At 38.7% G+C, this 23,436-nt stretch overlaps 2 protein-coding genes across 2 annotated transcripts; one reads left to right on the forward strand and one right to left on the reverse strand.

The window, feature by feature from the left end:
* Positions 1–23: 23 nt before the first annotated feature.
* On the reverse strand, positions 24–22,660 carry LOC113508948 (tubulin beta chain-like). Its single transcript, XM_026892161.1, has 12 exons — positions 22,486–22,660; positions 16,221–16,332; positions 15,190–15,312; positions 14,544–14,645; positions 13,195–13,322; positions 12,446–12,613; positions 9,698–9,812; positions 9,303–9,373; positions 3,541–3,680; positions 2,381–2,540; positions 1,632–1,733; positions 24–848 (listed from the first exon to the last, which is right to left on the reverse strand). Exons 1-12 carry the CDS (start codon positions 22,540–22,542, stop codon positions 771–773), a joined length of 1,356 nt encoding a protein of 451 aa, XP_026747962.1. The 5' UTR covers positions 22,543–22,660; the 3' UTR covers positions 24–770.
* On the forward strand, positions 4,206–6,263 carry LOC113508952. The gene is made up of 2 exons (XM_026892165.1): positions 4,206–5,775; positions 6,186–6,263. Exons 1-2 carry the CDS (start codon positions 4,828–4,830, stop codon positions 6,198–6,200), a joined length of 963 nt encoding a protein of 320 aa, XP_026747966.1. The 5' UTR covers positions 4,206–4,827; the 3' UTR covers positions 6,201–6,263.
* Positions 22,661–23,436: the final 776 nt, after the last annotated feature.

Raw genomic sequence — 23,436 nt, forward strand, 5'->3', positions numbered from 1 at the left:
ATAGTTTAATTTCGTTAAGCAGCTCTCAACACGGTCACTTTCTAGACGGGTAAAATAAGCTTTCAACACGTTTGCTTTACAATTCGTAAAATTAATTAAAATGGTTTATCCAAGTTATTCGCTTGTAAAATATAAAAAAAGCATTTTACATAATTTATTATAATCCTCGCTAATTACTAACTACAGTCCGCCATTTTGTTTTGTGTCTGTTTTTCGAAATGACGTAATTTTTCCATAAATGGTATAAATTTACTTTCTGTTAATAATTTGCGTGGATTATATAGTATGTGTTAAAAACCCTGTCTGATCCTTGAAGGACATAATATAAGTGACTTGCAAGACGTGATAAAAATAATATTACATTAAACATATTATTTTAGTCATCAACATATGCCGTACGCTTATAATCTGCTGTAAATTTTTGGTTTGAAAAGAGTGAGAGAGATGGCCTATACTTTCGGTAAGAGATAAAGATAGACAAAACTTCGTTTCCTCTCTTTCTTTCGGAGTGCTACAATTCTCATCTCTAAGGCATGTCCATTAGTATATATGTACTTTTAATACAGGTACTTTAGAACAGATACATAGTTTTCAGTGTTGCCAGAAATACTCTGTATGATATTATTTTAAATTAATTAAATTGGTTGTGGGATATCCTTTTCTATATTTTCTTCCATCAATCATAAGTATTTAATCATTTGACCCGACTCTACAGCCCCTTAATAAATCGGACAGGTTTTTTAATACATACAGTTCAATGTATCTTATATTTAAGCCTGTTCAGCATACTCCTCTTGCGCCAATTCCTCTTCTTCGTCGAAAACGTCATCATCATCAACCATCGCTTCCTATAAAATGAAATTAATTAATATTAGAAATTTTTCACACAACGCCATCTAGTGTCAAACTAAGCAAAGCTTGTATTATGAGTACTAGACAACTGATAAACATACTTATACAGGGTGTCCCAAAACTCAACAATAACCTGAGACCGGATGAAAGGCCAAGTGATAACAGATCAGGAAAAAAAAATCTGTTTAGTGTTTATATTTAAAAAAAATAAATTTTTTTTTTCATTGCATTAATTTATAGTTTCGAATAATAGAATCGTTAATGAAGATCCCGGAATTAAAATACTCAATCACTTGGCCTTTCATCCGGTCTCAGATTATCGTTGAGTTTTAGGACACCCTGTATATTTCTAAATACATAATATAATATTTATTTCAATTGTGTTTATTACACTAATGGCGCCCAACGTGGGGCGCGCTCATATTTTGAAATAGAGAAGGCTAAAATATAAATGAGTTAGCCCCTATTGGCGCCCACCGTGGGGCATCGTATCGACAAATCTTTTATCTCTATATTATTAAATTAATTTGAATAAACAAGATAATAATAAAAAGCATCAATGACTGTGTAAACTTTCCTTACTCCCCAGAAACTTAATTCTCGACCGATTTTCTATCAAACTCGTCTAAGAACAGTTGCAGAAAATTTAACTTTCAAACAAAACGAAAACAAATCACTCAATGCGATGCCACAAACAAACGGACAAGCCAAACATAATTAAAATACCCTTAATTTTGCATCGGAGGTAAAAAACTTAAAGAAGCCTTTTGTATTATTACCTGATATTGTTGATATTCTGATATGAGGTCGGCCATGTTGCTCGCTGCTTCTGTGAACTCCATCTCATCCATACCCTCGCCGGTGTACCAGTGGAGGAAGGCCTGGGGGGGTAATGTTGGTAAATAGTTGGGGTAATGTTGGTTAATAGTTGAGGGGTTTATAAAATGTGAGGTATTTTGGGAAGAAAGTAGGGGAGGTGCGTTGAAGTTGGGGGTGGTGATAAAAAGCATAGTATCGAGCTAAAAACCCTTTTAGCCTTTTAAAGAATAGGTGGAAAATGTTAGCCGTTTTGTTGTAGTCTATGGCGGTATAAAATATGGTGTTATATTTAGTATAATCTTTGGGAATTTTGGTAAACGAATACAGGAAAGTATGGGTTGTTTTATAATATATGGGATCTTTTTGAGTGAAATTTGGGGTAATTTTGTTAAAACATGAGGTATGTTTGTTTAAATATCGAGGTAATTTTTACAGATGGTTTATGTAAAAACACAAGCAAGTTGTAGTCTAGAAAAAGTTAATTTTCTGCTATTGCCCAGCAGTTGTTCATTTATAGAAGGATTATTTTCAAAGAAAACATAAACTCTATCATAGTTACATAATTATTGTACTGTACATGTAGAATAATTAACTTCTAAATGGCTGGACCGATTTTAATGAAATTTTTCGAAATACCATACTCGGTTTATATTTTCAAATCAGCAAGCCCATAGTTCGCGATATCAGGACTTTATATATTTAGACTAACCTTTCTCCTGAACATAGCGGTGAACTGTTCGCTTATACGTTTGAATATCTCCTGAATTGCTGTGCTGTTTCCGATGAACGTCGCTGACATCTTCAAGCCGCGAGGAGGGATATCACAGACTGCTACCTTCAAGTTGTTAGGAATCCATTCCACGAAATAGCTGAAAAAATAATGATAATATTCAATAACTTTCATACAACGCCATCTAGTCTCAAACTAGGCAAAGCTTGTATTATGAGTACTAGACAACTGATAAACATACTTATATATTTCTAAATACATACATAATATGTATAGATAAATAACACCCAGACACAGAACAAATGATCATGTTCAACACACAAACATTTGTTCTGGGTGGGAATCGAAACAAAGACCTCTGGTATAGCAATCAGGGTCACTAACCAATAGACCAACACGCCAGTCTTGACCGAGATCATATATATAAATTACAACCAGACATAGAAACATCTGTCCTGGGTAAGAATCAATAGTGTGTTGCGTCACATCAGAACTCTACGGACGGTTTAAACTCTGACACCGGGTTTTTTTATCTTCCTTTAAAAAACGACTCCCGCAGTAAAGATTTTAATCCTTGTGTCGCAGGGGTTTCAAAAACATACAAATCACATACGCACAACACCCAGACTCAGGACAAATATTCGTGGATCACACAAATGCTTGTCCTACGCGGGGATCGAACCCGCAAAACATCGCCCTCAGTGGGATTGGCGTGATCACCTCTCAATCCGCGCAGTCCAAAAAAAATTGGAAATCCTTTGTATTGACCGTGATTGTTCCGTTCCGTTTTGCAACATTTGATAACATTTTGTATGGCAGTGTCGAACTAACGAATTTGTCGGATTATAGAGAACTGCTTACGACCGAGTCCGAATTATTTTACAACAGAGAACCTTGTAATCCGACAAATTATAGATCCAATGTAATATATAAATATGCGTTGAGCACAATGGTAATGATGCGTACAAGTTGTGACTTGTTCAATAGTGAATTACCGAATACATGTATGTTATAGACGATTTAGGATTACCGGGACTCCACTGTATTGTGCAGAAAAATGTTTATCAGAATACGAATAATGTCATTTTAATCCTATTACCCCATTCATCGGCCTTACGATAAGTTTCTTCACAACTTACCTGGAATTCTTATTCTGAATCGCTAAGATTTGTTCGTCGACCTCCTTCATGGACATCCTTCCCCGGAATATGGTGGCAACAGTCAGGTACCTGCCGTGACGAGGGTCGGCTGCCGTCATCATGTTGCCAGAGTTGAACATCTGGGGGGAATGGATACAGTATGTTGGTACAGTTTGTATGCAAGAACTTCACGTAATTTATTATCGGGATTGCCCGGGCAACGGGGTCAGCTCATGATTAATGACCCCGGTTGGGTCCGAAACTAGTCGGGCGCTCCCGATACATACGCTGAGTAAACCATCATCCGTATTTCATCATCGGCTTAGCCTTTTCCCAACTATGTTGGGGTCGGCTTCCAGTCTAACCGGATTCAGCTAAGTACCAGTGTTTTACAAGGAGCGACTGCCTATCTGACCTCCTCAACCCAGTTACCTGGGCAACACGATAGATAGACGATACCCCTTAGTTTAACTGGTAAACGTTAAGTACTTGTAGCTATTAATGCAAGTCAAGGTTTTTCGGTAAAATATTTCAATATTGCTGTGTTGAAGAACTAATCTATATATCGCGGGGGGTTTCACAAACATTCAAGTCACATGCACAAGACACCCAGACTCAGGACAAGCATTCGTGGATCACACAAACGCTTGTCCTACGAGATCGAACTAACACGTCGCGCTCAGTGGGTTTGGCGTGGTGACATATTATTATATCGCTCGACTATTCGTAATGTCAATGTTATTGAAAAAGGCACTGAATTACAGTAATAATACAAGTTTATATACATCCCACTGCTGGGCACAGACATCTTCCCATATGTATAGGAAAGATGATAACATATATTTGGAATCCAGGTTTCCTCACGATGTTTTCCTTCACCGTTTGTCAGTGGAGTCTTACAATAATTAAGAAGGAAATTATCGTGGTGGTCTTGCGGTTGTTTCTATGACTTTGCGTTCATGGGGTGCAGGTTCGATCCCCACACAGGCCTAGTAACTGTGATGTAAGTGGATAGATTATAATTATCTGTAGACAAGTCGTCCGTGTTTACAGGTTGCGGAGCAACCGCGGTTGTCTTGTCTCTCAATAAATGTCGTAATATCCACAACGTCTTTTGCTTTATTCCCGTTCCCGATAGTTCCCGAGGTTCGGAGACTTCACAGTGGCGACGAAAAAAAAAGCGACTTCACGCGTATATATATATTTTAGTCTTGAGGGGAATGCTACAAAAGCGCAGTGGTCAATTTGAATCTTGCCGAACTGGTCTGTGTGTGGCGTCCGTTGGAAATGGCGGTCGGTAAAATCGGCCCATTTGATGTGTCGAAAGACAATTGGGACACGTACGTGGATCGTCTGGATCAGTACTTTATTGCCAATAATGTGAAAAGTGAGTTAAAAATTGCGACATTAATTACGGTTGTCGGCAATAGTGCATATGAGTTAATGGTGAATTTATGCACACCAGTGAAACCAGCCACAAAAACCTATGACGAACTGGTAGCGGTGATGAAAGGACACTTAAATCCTAAGCCGAGCATGCTCACTGAAAGATTCAAATTTCGTCAACGGATTCAGAAACCAGGTGAAAATGTAGCAACTTACTTCTCGGAACTCAAGAGATTAAGCAAAGATTGTTCTTTTACGGCGGAAAGTTTGAAGGAAAATATGAGGGACCAGTTTGTGTGTGGATTAGTAAACGACGACATCCGGCAAAAGTTGTTCACCGAAGAAGATGGCATCAGTATCGACAAAGCGTACAGGTTGGCCTTAGCTATGGAGGCGGCGGAGACGAACGCGGCGTTAGTGGAAGACGGTACGAGAAGAGGGATCGGCGGCAGTGCAGCGGAGACGGCATCTGTAACCGTGCATAAAGTCGGGCAGGACGGCGGTAACGGAAAGCGCGGAGCGTTTAGAGGTGGCGGTGGCGGCTATCGGCCGGCCGCAGGGCGGAACACTCGCTCGGCGCATAACTCTCGGCGATCAGGCAGCGGCGGTCCAACTATTGCAAGCGGAGCTGATTACAACTTGCCTCAAGCGGGCACTCAAAAGGAGGCATGCAATGTTTGCGGAGGCAAGCACGACGTGGACACATGTAAATTCAAAAAATATGTGTGTCGAGTTTGCATGCAGGAGGGGCATTTAAGGAGGATGTGCCCAAAGCTGGGCAAGAATAATTTCGTGTACAATTGGAGAGAGGGCGGTGTCTACAAGTCTTCGGATAGCGAAAGTGACGAGGTAATAGTACCCATCCATCGTTTATCACTTCAGCAATGTACACCTATATTAATGTTGTTAAATGTACACGGCTTAAAATTGAAAATGGAGTGTGATACCGGTAGTGCAATCTCGTGCATTAATTACCAACTGTATAAAAAACATTTTTCCAGTTTGCATATTAAACCGACAAATTTGGTCCTAAGGTATTACACGGGCGAACTGGTTAACCCAGTGGGTGTTATAAGACCATTGGTAGAGTATAATAAGATTCAAAAAATATTGGATCTGTATGTTATTGACAAGGGAAATACAGTTTTGTTAGGTAGACAGTGGATGGCAGAGCTCAATATAACAGTGTCAGCTTTGCAGTATAATACCGTTAATAATAATGAGAATTTAGATCAGAGTTTTAATTTCGCGGAATTTAGTTCCAGATACTGTGAGGTGTTTGCAGATGGTTTGGGACGATTCACGGGGGGTCGAGTCAGCATCCACGTTCGAGAGGGGGCGCGGCCGGTGTTTATGCGCGCACGGCCGCTGGCGTACGCACTACGCGAGCCGGTTGAGCGCGCGCTGGAGCAGCTGGTGCGCGACGACATCCTCACTCCCGTCAGCCACTCAGACTGGGCTGCACCAATCGTTCCGGTTGTGAAGAAAGATGGGACGATTAGAATCTGTGCTGATTTTAAACTAAGCTTAAACAAAGTTTTGGAGGTCGACCGTTATCCGTTACCTAAGGTAGAAGATCTTTTGTCTCGGTTGCACGGAGGCGAAAGGTTTAGTAAAGTCGATTTGTCACAGGCGTACGCCCAATTTGAGCTGGATGATACTAGGAAATATGCTGTTATAAACACACACAAAGGGCTTTACATGTACAAACGGCTAGTGTATGGGTTGTCGTCGAGCCCAGGAGTATTCCAGAGGCGGTTAGAGCAATTGTTTGCTGATATACCACGTGTGGGAGTGTTTTTAGATGATATTATTATAACAGGAAAAGACACACGGCAACACTTAGATAATCTACATAAAGTTTTTGAACGCCTTAAGTCCAGTGGCCTAAAAGTAAGAAAAGAAAAATGTTCGTTCTTTGTGGAGTCTCTTGAATATTTAGGGTATGTTATAAGTAAGGAAGGTGTTCACACATGCAAAGATAAAGTAGAAGCAATTGTTAAAACGCCGATACCAAGGAACGTATCTGAGTTGAGGGCTTTCATTGGAATGGTTATGTATTACGGTAAATTTATAAAAAATGTTAGTTCGATTCTTACGCCGTTATATAATTTGTTGCGTGCGGGGGTGAAGTACGAATGGAGCGACGGGTGCGAAGAAGCCTTTGCGCGGGTTAAACGGGCGCTGAGCACGAGTGAAGTGCTTGTGCATTACTCACTGGAACTGCCGCTGGTGTTGACGGCAGACGCGAGTGCCACAGGAATCGGCGCCGTCATCTCACACATCACGCCGGAAGGCGAGCGGCCCATCGCGTACGCGTCACGGACGCTTAATTCCGCGGAAAGATCGTATGCGCAAATAGACAGGGAGGCGTTAGCAATTATATACGGGGTTAGGAAATTCCATCAGTACTTGTACGGTAGGAAGTTTACTTTAAGAACAGATCATAAACCCTTGACGTACATTTTTGGTAATAAAGTAGGTATTCCGGTTATGGCAGCGTCCAGATTACAAAGGTGGGCAATTATATTATCGGGTTATTCGTATAATATAGAATACGTGGCGTCCGCCAAAAACTGTGCCGACGCATTGTCGCGTCTACCGACACCATCATCAGATAAGAATAAAATCGGTTGTGAATATACCTATTTAAATTTTGCGGGAAGTTTTTTGCCAGTGACGAATGATGATGTGCGAGTAGCAACAGCGCGGGATCGAGTGCTTAGCAGGGTGATGGTGAGTGTGCAGTCGGGGTGGCCGTCGCATTGCGCGGATGAAGTGATTAAACCGTACTTTAATAGGCGACACGAATTATATGTTGAACGCGGTTGTATTATGTGGGGTTACAGAGTGGTAATTCCGCCCACTCTTAGGAACACAATTCTGAAGGAGCTTCATGTTAGTCATATGGGCATAGTTAAGACCAAGTCGATGGCTCGAAGTTTTGTATGGTGGCCCAATATAGACACAGACATCGAATCAACGTGCCGCTCATGCGAAACATGTGCGATGGAAGCAACTGCGCCGCCGCAGGCTGCTCCACGTAGTTGGCCATATATAACCCAGCCGTGGAGTAGATTACATATAGATTTCCTAGGACCATATCGGGGAAAAACATTTTTCGTAATCATCGATTCCAGCACAAAGTGGATTGAAGTTTTTGAGATGAATAAAACAAACGCCACGGCGGTCGTTAAGGTTATGAGGTCGTTATTTGCTCGATTCGGTTTGCCGTTGGAAATAGTTTCAGACCAAGGGCCGCCATTTACTAGTGCAGAGTTAGGGGAGTTCTTAAGATTGAACGGCATCAAGCAGTCATTTTCGCCAGTATATCATCCAGCATCGAATGGGGCAGCAGAAAATGCTGTGAAGCTATGTAAGCGAACCATAAAAAAAGCAATCCGAGATTCAGTAGACATCGACACAGCTTTACAAACTTACCTATTAGCTTATAGGAATAGTATTCAAAGCACTACAGGGGAAAGCCCCGCCATGTTATTGCAGCGTAGACCGTTGCGTTCTCGGTTGGATCTTTTGCGCGCAGACCGTGCACGCCAGGAGCGGGTTGATAGGGTGCAGCGCCAGCAGATGTTGAGTTCAGGTGCTGAACCCACGCAACAGTACGCTGCTGGTGAGACCATATGGGCTAGGAACTACGGTAGCTCAGACAAATGGATGAAAGGAACGTTAGTCAACCAACAGGGTTCGCGGAGGTATGTGGTAAAGGGTGATGATGGTCGACTTCTTACACGGCATAGTGATCAAATCAGGCTCAGAACTCGACGTTCAAGTTTAGTGTACCCAGAATTAATATCCGAAGAACGGGTAGGTGGGGGTGTCGTTGAGCAGCAGCAGCAACAGCTATCCCCGAGGATATCGAACGCAAAGGTTGGCGAGGGGGCGGGGAGTGGTGAAGCAGGAAGCGAGGACTTAGTAGTGAGTGATGTACCGGAGGAAACAGCTAGTAAGACCTCGCCGGGCCGTGATACGCCGCCGCTGGCAACTGATAGCAATGTTGCGAGCTCCGTGAGTCGTCCCACACGCGTTCGCAGGAAACCAATCAGATATGGGTTCGAGTTTGATTAGAAGGAAGCAGTTTTACTTTTTGTTATGTTATGTTATCAATGTGTATACTTATAGTTTTAGCGTGGAGGTGTGATGTAAGTGGATAGATTATAATTATCTGTAGACAAGTCGTCCGTGTTTACAGGTTGCGGAGCAACCGCGGTTGTCTTGTCTCTCAATAAATGTCGTAATATCCACAACGTCTTTTGCTTTATTCCCGTTCCCGATAGTTCCCGAGGTTCGGAGACTTCACAGTAACAATGTGACATTTTTTCTATTTTTTTTTCATTTATTTAGTTACTAAAACTCACTTGACTCATCAGTTCAGGTACAGTCTGCGGGCGGTAGTGGAATGAGGATCTCGCTGTTAATGGCGCGAAACCTGAAATATGGATATTAAATATAATTCTATAGCTGTTCTCATGGCGGAGATTTCTGTCGACTACCTTTCTCTCGTGTTTAATGATACTAATATTATATATGCCTGTCGTTAAAGTTAAAATTTAATTCTCAATTAATTAAGTTCCTACGGAAACGGGAACCACCGCGCTGTAAACTGAAGTCCACGCGGACGGAGTCGAGGACAATAGCTAGTAGTCGTGTGAGTGTGTGTATATGTGTGTGTGACAGGGAGAGAGTGTGCTTGTGTGTGTGTGTGAGATAGGGAGATAGTCTGTGTAATATGGTGTGTATATTTGTGAGTTACCTGGCATAAAGAAATGCAGTCTAGGGAAAGGCACCATGTTCACAGCGAGCTTCCGCAAGTCCGCGTTCAGCTGGCCGGGGAACCGGAAGCAGGTTGTCACACCGGACATCGTCAGCTAAAATATTTATATAAATAAATGTGTTTTACAATGTTTTATACAGCGCCATCTAGTGTCAAACTAAGTAAAACTTGGATTAAGAGTACTGGACAACCGATTAACATTCTTATACATAATTCTCCACAAAAATAATCGTGGGTATCGTTCAATTATTTGTCTTGGGTACGGATTGAACCTACGACTGTCCGTTTAGCAGTCCAAGCCAGTCTGTGTATAGTTGTGGAATCTATATATATAAAAATCAATGCCACTTTTCGTTGTAATTCCATAACTCAAGAACGGGCTCACCTATCCAAACCAAATGCTTAGGATTTGGTCGGCATATTTAGTAGATGGTTTATGTGAAGTTTGCACAAAATCGGTCGAGCGGTTCCTCATTTGTCACATTTTTTGTAATAAATGAATTCAATAGAAACTTTTTTCACAGAAACTTTTTTGAAGTTTTGTTGACAGGACAAGCACGTTGTTATGTCATTCATGCCGTCAATTCATTTTGGACGTGGTTTGATTAAATCATATTATCAGCGATAAATTTCTTTTCACATAATTGCATTTGCAGTGCATTCATACAAACGGTGAGTCCTGAATTTATGTATACTTTTCTAAGTTGCCGTATATGATTTCACATGGCATCATATGCGACAGCTTCTTGGGAATTTGTTTTTTTTTTGTTCTAATTTTTTTTTTCGATTTTTAAGCGAAAACATATGTGCATACGGGAAAAATGCCACCAGCCAGACGAGCAAATATAGGTCGGCGAACGCGTAATGCAAATGATGTGGCATTACTAAGACGATCACAGACTGCAGATGAACGCGCACAAGCTAATGCATCGCAGCGTGAACGTAATGCACGCAATAGATTTGTTAACCCAGTACCTGTACTGAATCTTGCACGGCCATCACGAATACGTCGTGCTGTTTTGGCTGAAATGATGCGTGCTGCTTTTAATTACAACAGTCAGATTGATTATAGTATGTATGGATACATTGGAATGATGGACGCAATATGTCCACATTGTGATGCGGCTAACTTTCGAGGTGAAACACCCGGCATGTGTTGTGCTAATGGCAAAGTGAGATTGCCAGCATTAGAAACTCCACCCGAACCATCATCATTGGCCTAGCCTTTTCCCAACTATGTTGGGGTCGGCTACCAGTCCAACCGGTTTTAGCTAGGTACCAGTGTTTTACAAGGAGCGACTGCCTATCTGACCTCCTCAACCCAGTTACCTGGGCAACACGATACCCCTTGGTTAGATTGGCTGTCAGACTTTATCAAGCTTCTGACTACCTGTAACGACTGTCAAAGATGTAGGAATAACAGCCGGGACCCACAATTTAACGTGCCTTCCGAAACACGGAGGAACTCGTTATGACAAAGATGGTCACCCATCTACGGACCAACCGCGTCAAGCATAGCTTAACCTGTGATCGAATCACTTATGCGGTTATAGCTTAGCCACGAGCTCCTCCCGAACTCCACCCGAACCATTGTATTCATTTATTTTTGGGACATCGCAAGCGTCGAAGCACTTTCTGAGTCATATTCAACAATACAATTCGGCATTTCAAATGACTTCTTTTGGTGCAACTAAAATTATTAGAGATAATTTTATGCCGACGTTTAAGGTAAATACTTCAACAGGATTATTCCAACTGATATGCCTTTTGAGTTCAAACGTTTACAATATCCTGTGCGTTTATCATTTGCGATGTCCATCAACAAGGCCCAAGGTCAAACACTTCACGTTTGTGGTGTGAATTTGGAGGAACATTGTTTTTCACATGGCCAGTTATATGTTGCCTGTTCCAGAGTCGGTACCCCCAGCCGTTTGTTTATTTATGCTCAAAATGGAAAAACAAAAAATATTGTTTATCCAAATGTTTTGGATTAAGTGTGTTGTAAATAGCTAGCAATTGATTTCGATTTTAAATAAAATATTTTTTTGATTAAATAAATGAATTTGATGTTCCGATTTGTTTATTTTATTTCACTTTATACGTAGCGAAGCACGTACCGGGCCGCTAGTATTATTATACTATAAAAAAAAACAATTAACTAAATCTAGTTAATTTATAAATCTGTTTAGTCGGTCAGGCAGATTTCCAAAAATACTAAATATCTACGTATTTTCCATATTGAAGCTAATGGAGATATAAAGCACTTAAATAAATAAATAAATGCGGACAACATCACATACATTGTTCTGAACCCAAAGTAAGTTGCTAAAGCACTTGTGTTATGGAATTCAGATACAACGAAGGTACTACAAACACCCAGACCCGAGACAATGTAGAAATGTGAATTATACATTGACCCGACCGGGAATCGAACCCGGGACCTCAGAGCTAGCGACACCTTGAAACCGGTGCGTACGCCACTCGACCACGGAGGTCGTACTTAAGATAATGATATTTATCGTAGTGGGGGCTAGTAACATCACTTGCTAGTAAACAAGAAACTGGTAAGTGACGTCACACGAGATTTTATATCACTGTATTCTCTTCATTTATAATTTACCAAATGACATAAAAATACGCACGCAATATTTTTGTGAAATCTGTCTGAAGGACTAAACCATTATTTTTTTTATCAAAAACCCTATTTTAGACAATTTTAGCACTTACCGAGATCAAATGGTTCAAATCACCGTAACTTGGACTGGTTAGTCTTAAAGTCCTGAAGCAAATATTATACAACGCCTCGTTGTCGATACAAAATGACATGTCTGTGTTCTCCACAAGCTGATGTACCGATAATGTGGCATTATATGGCTCTAGGACTACTTCGCTCACCTAGAAAGGAAAAAATCTATACTAATATATAAAGTTGAAGAGTTTGTTTGAACGCGCTAATCTCAGGAACTACTGGTCCAAATTGAAAAATTCTTTTTGTGTTGAATAGACCATTCATCGAGGAAGGCTTTAGGCTATAAACCATCACGCTGCGACTAATAGGAGCTAAGATACAATGGCAAATGTGAAAAAAAAAACCGGGAGGTATACATGAATCATAACTTATATCTTCTACCCACGGGGACGAAGTCGCGGGCAACAGCTAGTATAATATAATCTTCTTCTAATATATAAAATTCGCGTGTCACGATGTTAGTTACCGCACTCCTCCGAAACGGCTTAACCGATCTTTACCAAATTTTATATGCGTATTCAGTAGGTCTGAGAATCGACTAACATCTATTTTTCATACCCCTAAGTGATAAGGGTTACTCACACTAAAAAAAATATTTTTTTGGACGATTTTTTTTTTATAATGTGGCATTAAAAATACATTCAACTAGAAATAATTTGTTTGGCAAAACAACGTTTGCTGGGTCAGCTAGTTAACTATAAATCTTATAAATATATAAAATCCTTACTTTAGGTGAAGGTACAACACTAAAAGTGTTCATAATTCTGTCTGGAAACTCTTCACGGATCTTACTCAGTAGCAGCGTACCCATACCGGATCCTGTGCCTCCGCCCAGAGAGTGGGTCAGTTGGAAACCTAGGGGTAATGGAGAAAAATGATGAGAAATATACGGGGTATGGGAAGAATAATGTGAAATATATGGGGTAATGGAGAGAAATTGTGTGAAATATTTGGGGTAATTTATTTTATGGTTGATGTACAACCTGGTGTCAGAGTTTAAATCGCCCGTAGATCTCTTGTAGCAACACACCCTTGAATAATTCTAAGGGGAGTCTTCCTTATGACGTTTTCCTTCAACGCTTTTAACAATTTTTTGTAATACGCACATGTACTTTAAAGACTTTGGCACGTCGATTCGTACCTACTACCTTTAGTTTAGCCATCCAACTATCGCACTTGGCTATCACTGCTAATACGGTGAAGAATTTTTTTTACACTAAGACGATTTCCTCCGATTGACCTGTTGGTCTAGTGTTTAGAGGCCCAGACTTTATTTAAATAGTAATTACTTTATTATACTTAATAATAATAATAGCAATTTAGAATGTTATTAAAAGTATCTTCCTTTTATGGATAATAGCAGCGGATGATCTCTAGGTGACACTCCATCACATTTCAGATTAAAGTCCTCAACAAGGCCTCTGCACGTTGGACCTGTGTCCCCGTGCACGCTTTTAAAAGGGACCGGGTCTCTTAACGTCTCTTTAAATTAAGTAATAATATAGCAATATGGTTTTTTAAAGAAAAGTGGCTTCCCTTTTGTATAATTGACGAAAAATTGCATTGGATGACCCCTGGTAGATACCCCATCACATTTTATACTAAAGTTCTTAACAAGGCCTCTGCATTGGACCTGTGTCCCTGTACACGCTTTTAATAAATAATACTTTAAGAAAACACGCTTTTTATAGAAAACCGAACTAAAAATAGAAAATAAATTTAAATTAGTAATAATGTGAATAAAAAAAAAACATTTTATTTAAAAAAAAGCGTGGGGTGCATAGTGTCAATGGTTATAGATATTTTATTGACAGATGTGAGTAGAGTGATTATCATTTCGATAATATCTTAAAAAGCACCCCCAAATTAGTGTATTGTCATCGGTCCTCAATAAATCTACAAAGTTTGAACGAAATCTGGCCGTTTAAAGTGGGTCAAAATCGCGCCCAAAGAAGTCGCTTACAAACAAACATACAGGCGAAGCTAATAAAAAGCGTGTAAAAAGGACCGGGTCTCTTCTCATGAAGTTATCCCGTGAATGAAATGAGATAAAAATAATAATTTAATTATATTCACCTTGTAGACAGTCGCAGCCCTCAGCCTCCTTTCTAATGACGTCCATTACTGAGTCGACTAGTTCTGCGCCTTCAGTGTAATGGCCTTTTGCCCAGTTGTTACCTACAAATAAACAGGGTGTGAAGAAAATGTAGGAATATCTGGTAAACCTGGCATGATAAACACGTGTTTCGGAAGGTATGAAAATTGAATTGTGGGTCCCGGCTGTTATTCCTACATCATTGACAGTCGTTACAGGTAGTCAGAAACTAGAAAGTCTGACATCCAGTCTAAGTAAGGGATATCGTGTTGTCTGTAACTGGGTTGAGGAGGTCAGATAGGCAGTCGCTCCTTGTAAAACAGTGGTACTTAGATGAGTCCGGTTAGACTGGAAGCCGACCCCAACATAGTTGGGAAAAACGGGGCCGATGATATGGAAATTAACATCTTTATTAAACGGCTACCACACTACGGAATTGAATCCTTGTGTCACCGGGTGTTCACATTAACTGCACTTAAACCCAGACTCAGGACAAGCATTCGTGGATCACACAAATGCTTGTCCTACGAGATCGAACTAACACGTCGCTCTCAGGGGGTTTGGCGTGGTGACCTCAACCACTCGGCTATCCGTGCTGTCATTATCAGTAATGAACACATGACTTACCCGCCCCACTCTGCCCAAAGACGAAGTTATCTGGGCGGAACAGCTGCCCGTAAGGTCCTGACCTCACGGAGTCCATGGTCCCTGGCTCCAGATCCACAAGCACAGCTCGTGGCACGTATTTACCTAGAATTAAATATATTGTATTCGTAATGATATATACAGTACAGCAAGGCATGCGTTCGGTTCCCATTCGAGGTCTATGTTTGTGTGATGCTGACTATCTATAATATGTATGTATTTAAAAATATGTAAGTTTGTTTGTCAGTCTCAGTTGTCTAGTACTCATGAGAACCTTTCTTGGTTTTATTAAAATAATATATTTCAGGCACCAGTGGCGTAGCTTGGGTCACCGTCGCCCGGGGTGGATTCCCACATGGACGCCCAAATATAGAATAAAAAAAAGCACGTTTTATTTGTCACGAAGTTAAGTTACACTTCATTCGTTATGTTTTTTTCGGAACATCGAAATTTTACATGATAATTTGCCACCTTATCCAATTTTGTCGCCCTTCTGATAGTGGCACCCGGGAGGTCCGCCCCCCCCCATCACTACGCCACCGTCAGGCACACAAAACAAAGTATAGACATTATTTGTAGTTTTGCTCAAAAATGAAATGTTTTGTTTCTCTTTCGTACAAATGTGTGTGTTTCGTACAAAGTGGTCATCATCTACGCAGTAAGCCAGTACTTGGGGGGCTGGTCTCAATTCTCCAACATCTCATGTATCTATACAACACTATATCTATCTGTTTGTGTTCTTAACCATCCAAAATTAAAAAAAAAAAATAAAATAAAAATGTGATTTAGACGAAACTTGGTACATAGATTTATCAGCTATTTTTTATCCCGTTTTTACGTTCCAGTGGGATTGATTTTAAGATTTTTAGCGGACCCGCGAGCAACAGACAGTTAAAGAGTAATAAATTTCAAACATAATTTATTACCTCGACATAATTTTTTGAGGTTTGAGACTAGATGGCGTTGTAGGAAAGTTGTGGAATATTATATTATATTATTGTTGTTTCTCTTACCTCCTGAAGCTTCATTGTAGTAAACATTTATCCTTTCGCGTTGCAAATCACTTTCCCCGATGTAATTACCGTTGGGATCGACGCCATGTTCATCTGATATAATCTCCCAGAACTGTTGACAAAATATGGGTAATTTTATTTCAGGTGTTGGCAACTTTATTTTCGTGTTTGATGTGTGACGATAGATGGCGGCTTTAAGAAGTTTTATTTTGTTCAGTAACTTTTATATTTGATTTTTATTAGTGAGTGTAAAGGTATTTTATTTTACGTCTTATTATGATATGAAATTAATGTAAGTATTTGTTTTCGAGAAACAAAGACTGATTATAATTTATTTCACAGTTCGTAAATGATATCAAGATATTTAACGTTTTACAGGCATTAACGTAGACGACATTCTGTACTATCCTTACTAGGAAAAAAGAAACAATTTAAGAAGAAGGTTTTACATTTGGTGGAAATAAACGTCTTTTAGCCTAGACAATGATACATTCAAAACCAACACGCCTGAGAATTATTGTTCAAGGGTGTGTTGCGTCACGTCAAAGGTCTACGGGCGGTTTAAACTCTGACACCAGGTCATACATCAACCATACGATAAGAAGGATCGAAATCAAAAAGTTTTTATTTCAAATAGGCCGTTTCTCAGGCACTTTTAAAACGTTACATTACTGACTCTAGTTGCACGGTTCCAAAGTGTCATTCTCATGGAGAAGAACCGGCAAGAAACTTCATAAGTTACTCTTTTCAAAATAAAATATTACAGTAGCATTTTACGTTATAATGAATGTCTGCAAAAACAGCGTAAATTAGCAAAAAGGAAAATCACGGATTGTCGTCTGGTTGAGCCATGTCGTTGATGCCATATCGCAAGTTCGTTCCTAGCATATGACAAGCGTTTCTGTGATCCACTAATGCTTGTCCTGAGTCTGGGTGTCTTTGTGCAAAAGGTCTATGTTTGTGACACAAGGATTAAATCCCTTAATGCGAAACATTTTTCCAAAAACATTCCTATAGCACTTAGTTACAAGATTATAAAAAATATATGTCAAATAAAGCTATCAGTTAGTGCATGGTCGTTATCGATGCATACTAACGAAAGATAGAGAGGATAATATAAAGATAAAATTGAAAGAATTTAGAACAATATGGTTTATATCAATAATATCAAATGGTTAGAATATTCAACCTTGTATGTACCGATATGGTTTTATTTATCACTAGCTGTTACCCGTGACTTCGTCCGCGTGGTTAAGAAATAAGATATTTTCTTGTACTAAATCAAGTGTAGCCTATGTGTTAATCCAGGTTGTCAGCTTACTCAATACCAAATTTCATTAAAATCGGTTCAGCCGTTTTGACGTGAAGAAGTAACAGACATACACTCACAAACTTTCGCCTGTATAATATTAGTGGGATGATGTTTCGTTTTTAGGTAAGCCCGTTAACCTATATCAGGACTTTGACTTTAATCAAATATTAAGGAACTGAAGAACTGTAGACTAAAAAATCTTTTGTGGTCATTTTATCATATAATAGGGATGATGACATTTTTTTTGCAGTGTCCGTCTTGTAGTTTATTGTATAATAATGGATACGTATTTTTTAATTTGTCCCGCAAACATAAATTAACCAAATTACAGTGAATGAAACTTACGCGTGACGTCACGATTGAGTATAGATTTAACCATATCGTTACCCGTACGGCTGTTACTTACATACTTCTTAACGACAGTCTTACGTCATAAGGTCATACTACGACATATATACCGTGTTGGTAATCCTAATTGACTCTAATAGACTATCAAGGACTTTGGAGGCATGGAATCGTTTGTGGTCCTCTTCCTTTCAATATGAATAATCTTTACATATGCAATTCTTTTGCACGTGTATGTCACTGAACTCCTAAACTGCTAGACCGATTCGAATGTTTTTTTAGTGTTTGAGTGACGCCCTGGCATTCACCGGTTTATAATAGTATGTTTTTCATTTCTGCTTTGTTAAGTATTCTACCGCTTGAAATGTCGTACAGGACAACATCTGTCGTCCCTAATACTGAGGCACCTATGTGACTTCTGTCTATCCGTATGGTGTCATTCGTAAGACAGGGGTGGCTCAGGCAGAGAAACAGAACTAGTATCCCAATAACCGTAAGAGCTATATATTATAGTACTTCATTTAACATTTCGGCCGTGCAATTTTGCTTACGTACTAGCCTAACTCGCCAAACTTTTAGGTTTGAAGGCGAGAACCCCTTTTTAGACCTATTATATACACGGTGCTTTTTTGTCGTCTTAAAAAAGGAGCCCAGTTCATGTATCCGACGTAAAATACCCCTAGGCGCGATTATTTTTTTTTTATCATCAACTAAGATAATAAGTACAAAGAAAAATTAAACAAGATAAATCTGAAAATACTCTTAAAAATTATCAAAACGCCACCGCCCGCGCCCCTCACCATTGTTACAAGGCTCGGACCGCGCTCGCAACAGAGCTGTTTTTCTAAAAAACTACGAATTGCATCATAATATTGAATAAAAATTGCATTTTAAATTTATTCAAATCTCATAAATACCTATTTTATTTATCATGAACGTGTTCTAGTCATTGGGACTGCTGGGCTGCTTTTGTAAGACGACTAAAAATCACGGTGTATACTCGGAGAAATATATAACTTGTGTACAGGCTCATGATTACATATCGCACGATACAGCGTAAGTGAGTAAGCAAGCATCACACATGTGTGACTCACTGGCTTTATGATTAGTCTAAGTGAACTTGCATGTAGTTATGTACTTAATGTTCGCGAAATGCACTGTGACTGTCGCGAGGTGATGACGTTATGCTTTGTCCTAGTCTGTGCAATTTGTATTATTTCTCTATCACGTGCACGAAACTATCCACTACAGGTTAAACCTTGGAGAGGTGACCATGTATGTCACGATGAGATCCTTTGTGTTTAGAAGGCACGTTTAATTTTGGGTCCCAGCTGTCAATTGTACATATATATCTTTATTATGTTGTAAGCAGAATGATATTTGATTTAAACTTTATTTTAATTATGTTTTTCATTTTCCTAGCCTTTTCCCAACTATGTTGGGGTCGGCTTCCAGTCTAACCGGATTCAGCTGAGTAACAGTGTTTAACAAGGAGCGACTGCCTATCTGACCTCCTCAACCCAGTTACCTGGGCAACACGATACCCCTTGGTTAGACTGGTTGTCAGACCGTATGTATTTTTGTAAATAATGTACCTAGTAATTAATAATATAATGAATTAAAATTTTTGTTTAGTTTAAATTCTTAGCTGTCGCATTAGGGTAAACCCTGTAATGATTCTTTAAGGTTTTAAATAAATAAACAAATCTTTGACAGATTTCGGGTGTACAGAAGAAAGGTGTGGCGAGTTTTACAAAATAATTATCACTTGCTAAAAATGGTGAAGGAAAACATCGTGAGGAAGACACACCTGAGAATTGTTCAAGGGTGTGTTGCGTCACGTCAGAGGTCTACGGGCGGTTTAAACTCTGACACCAGGTTGTACATCAACCATACGATAAGATTATAATTATTAATTTTGACGTTGAATAATCTATAAAGGTGTTCATCAAGGTCGTTTACTGTTATAACTTTTATACACAATACAGTAAGGTCAAAACCACCGGATTTTGTCACCCAATGAGGATATGACGATAGTAAATTGTTACAGTCATCTTGCCATTTATATTTTTGAATGAATAGTTTATTGTCAAGGTTTTTTATAATCTCTCCACTGTACTAACATTCTGGGGCAGTTTTTCTAGATGAAAAATAATCAAATGAGTTTTCCCGCTTTGGTTATAAATAGAACCCAACCAAGTTTTTTTTTGCCGGAGATAAAAGGCATCAAAGATGATGAAACGTATCAGGGCTAATGACGTCACTTGTCAGTGATGAGAGTAGTGACAAGTGACGTTACACGACATTTCAATTTACTGGATAAGAAAAATATGCATGTCCGATATTTCATGTATTATAATTTACTCGAAGGACCGTTGAGGTTTTTTAGTTACCTACTGAGGGCCTTCATCACGACCTCCGTGGTCGAGTGGCGTAAACACCGGTTTCAAGGTGTCGCTAGCTCTGAGGTCCCGGGTTCGATCCCCGGTCGGGTCAATGTAAAAATTCACATTTCTACAGTGTCTTGGGTCTGGGTGTTTGTGCTACCTTCGTTGTATCTGAATTCCATAACACAAGTGCTTTAGCAACTTACTTTGGGTTCAGAACAATGTATGTGATGTTGTCCGCATCTACTCTTGAAGCTACACTGCTGCTTCTGCAGAAGAGAGTTCAGTTCCGATGCCGTATAGTACAATGTCACATTTCCACTATGAACGTCGAAGGTAAGTTTAAGAGGTCATTGCCTCTATGCGGCTTATACTTACAATCGATTTACAATTTTAACTATGCGGTAAAGAATTATTTTCATGTTGAAGTTCGCATAGTGGTGCAAAGTTTAATCGACGTTAAATAACTGCATTTTGTCGCAGACTAACGATTTTTTGAGAAATTTGTCGCTATACATAAAATTGGGACAATAAAATGAGGTTTTCATAGCAAATTAGCATTCCAAGTCCGACATTTGACGAACGGTGAAGGAATTTTTTTATTAAATTTGTCGCAATACATAAAATGGGGTCAATAAAATGAAGTTAATAGCCAATAACCTTCTAAGATCGATTTTTGACTAACGGAAATCATCGTGAGGAATCTGAATTCCAAATATTGAAATCCGAAATCGGCCGCAGTGAGCTAGCGTGGTGGTCCAAGCTCAAACCTTCCCTATACGGGAAGAGGCCTGTGCCCAGCAATGGGACGTTCATCGGCTGGTAATATTTTTTATATTATAGGTGATGGTCACTCCTTACGACTTAGCTATCACTCACATTTTACCCCGAATAAATTTTGTAGTACACATGGAATCGATAAGTACCTACTATCAAAACTTCATTTGTATTTCATTCTTGCAGGGATTTTTTGTTATTTCAAATGTCTCACTTCTCTTCTTCCACGTTAGGATGATCAGCGACCTTTGGCCGACAAAACAGTTGCTACACTGTCTTGCAACTGTTGTCAACTGTTTCGAGGATCGCAAGCTTGATTGGTTTCAAGGTCACCGTGTAATGGACCAGTGACGTCTGTTCATGATATAATCAAGGCTCTCGTAAGCAATGACCCGTATTGTTATAAATATGATATCTCAATTGTTATCAAGCAGATTATGAGATAAAACAGTTACAAACTGAGTGTTAAGCTTAGGTGTAATAAATTGTAATGTGATGTGTAATTCTAAATGAATGTTCATTTCCAATCCAGTTTGTTGCATTTTTTCTGATTTTATTCAGGAAAACATCTGGCAGCAGGTTGTAAATCAACAGTCCGTAAGAAGGGATTTTTTGCTACAAAAATAAAAACTCTTCATCTCAAAAATGAAAAATTTAATGGAATTCAAATCGGATAATACTTAGAAATTTGAGCGCCATCTCCTTACAATGGCAAACAAACAAGCTTGAATTCGAATAAAAGTACAAATATCTATTGTCGATGTCCTAAAATCAAAACTTATTAAAAACTCCCGACAACATGGGAAAATAAATGCATATAGCAACACTGAAATGTAATTTTCGTGTCTATGCTATTATGCGCATTGCGCCGGTATTAAAAATTAACGAATGACGCATCGCATAGTACAATATTTTTTTCAACAATTATGAAAAATGTCAATCTTGTTTCATAACTTCAGATTAAACTTACGTAAAGTGTGTAATTAATTACGTATTTCTGTGTGACCTACTTTTAAACGTCTGTGGTTTAATTGATAAGCTGTTACATTTACGAAACAGTAATTAATTTCTCTTTTAATTATTTTTTGTTATCTGTTATGGCCTTGGCCTTCAGTCACTAGAGCATTTCTATTTTTATCTTAAATAACAAAACCTAAAAAAAACAATAACACGTTTTCTTGCTTCAAAAACACCCTTGATCCAGGTTTCCCTCCAAAAAATTAGCAGGCATTTAGCAAAAGTTGAAAAAAAAAGTTAATTTAGGTCGGTACTAAAAATTAATAACTTCTCGTATTTTTAAAACAAATATAATACGAAAAAATACTCATGAACACTGAAACAGACGTTTTATCTAATCTCTGAGTGTACGAAGCCGTATAAATGAAAAGTTATCGATGTAAAATTTCAATGTATGATTTGTAACACAATACATTTAGGTACTAACCTTGGAACCAATTTGATTTCCACACTGTCCGGCCTGTACATGCACTATTTCACGCATTTTGAAACACTGAAACTATTCAAATATAACCTCTTCACAAAATTATGTCCTAAAACGAACGTTTAACAAAATCAGAATGGTTAGAACTGTTTATCTCAACGTAAGTTTCAATTCTTAGTAAAAGTTGATAGCTGTGTTGCCGTTTTATAAATTTACCACATTTTAGGAAAGAATAAACGGTTTTGGTAAGCGGTGTATTGATATTATTTTATAAAGAAAATCGACTAAAAGTTAGAGATTTTATTAATATTTTTACTAGTTTTTTATAATGTAACTTGATTACATACAGTAACATACACAAAGGTTATGTTTTACTGTAAAATATGATGTAATGAAAAGTTAATACCGGTATTATGCCTTTTTTCTTCGAATTTTGCAATCCGTAATGTTTTAAAAGTGAATTAATTAATTAAAACACCATAATTACGGCAAAATATCAACAATTAAGTTAACAATTGAAACCTCTACCAAATTTTAGCTTTCCAATAGTTGGTTTTAATGGAATTGAATTTTTCCACACATAATGCTTTAAAATTTCATTTCCAATAATATTGTCGATTTACTCAATGGTTTTGAATTCAGGACATTTTACTTTCAACATTTTTTTTCTGAAATTAAGGAAATTTAATGTCTTAAATCTGGCAGCACTGGCTGATAAGTAATGCAGGTGATAATGATAAACGGATAAGATTTCCGGTACATGTATTATCCAGTAATTTAGAACTGAACCAATATAATAAATTTAAAATTTTCAAGACCAGTTTATACTGGTAATATTAACAAAAATTCTAGATCCTTCTACGCCCTTTTGTTGTACGTCAAGAGGGGTCGGATTTGAATGGATTTTTTTATTTGCCTTTGTATCAATGTTTCATCATAGGGTGTGGCATTGTG

Source organism: Trichoplusia ni, chromosome 3 (genome assembly GCF_003590095.1).
Source record: "Trichoplusia ni isolate ovarian cell line Hi5 chromosome 3, tn1, whole genome shotgun sequence".
Lineage (NCBI taxonomy): Eukaryota > Metazoa > Arthropoda > Insecta > Lepidoptera > Noctuidae > Trichoplusia > Trichoplusia ni.

Excerpts from the sequence above, each read along its gene's own strand:
- LOC113508952 (XM_026892165.1), top strand. The coding sequence starts at position 4,828 with ATGGCGGTCGGTAAAATCGGCCCATTTGATGTGTCGAAAGACAATTGG.
- LOC113508948 (XM_026892161.1), bottom strand. The coding sequence starts at position 22,542 with ATGCGTGAAATAGTGCATGTACAGGCCGGACAGTGTGGAAATCAAATT. Across the intron at positions 12,614-13,194 it reads GTGTTGTACCTTCACCTAAA|GTGAGCGAAGTAGTCCTAGA; the intron begins GTAAGGATTTTA and ends TTTCCTTTCTAG. Across the intron at positions 3,681-9,302 it reads TACCTGAACTGATGAGTCAA|ATGTTCAACTCTGGCAACAT; the intron begins GTGAGTTTTAGT and ends CATTCCCCCCAG.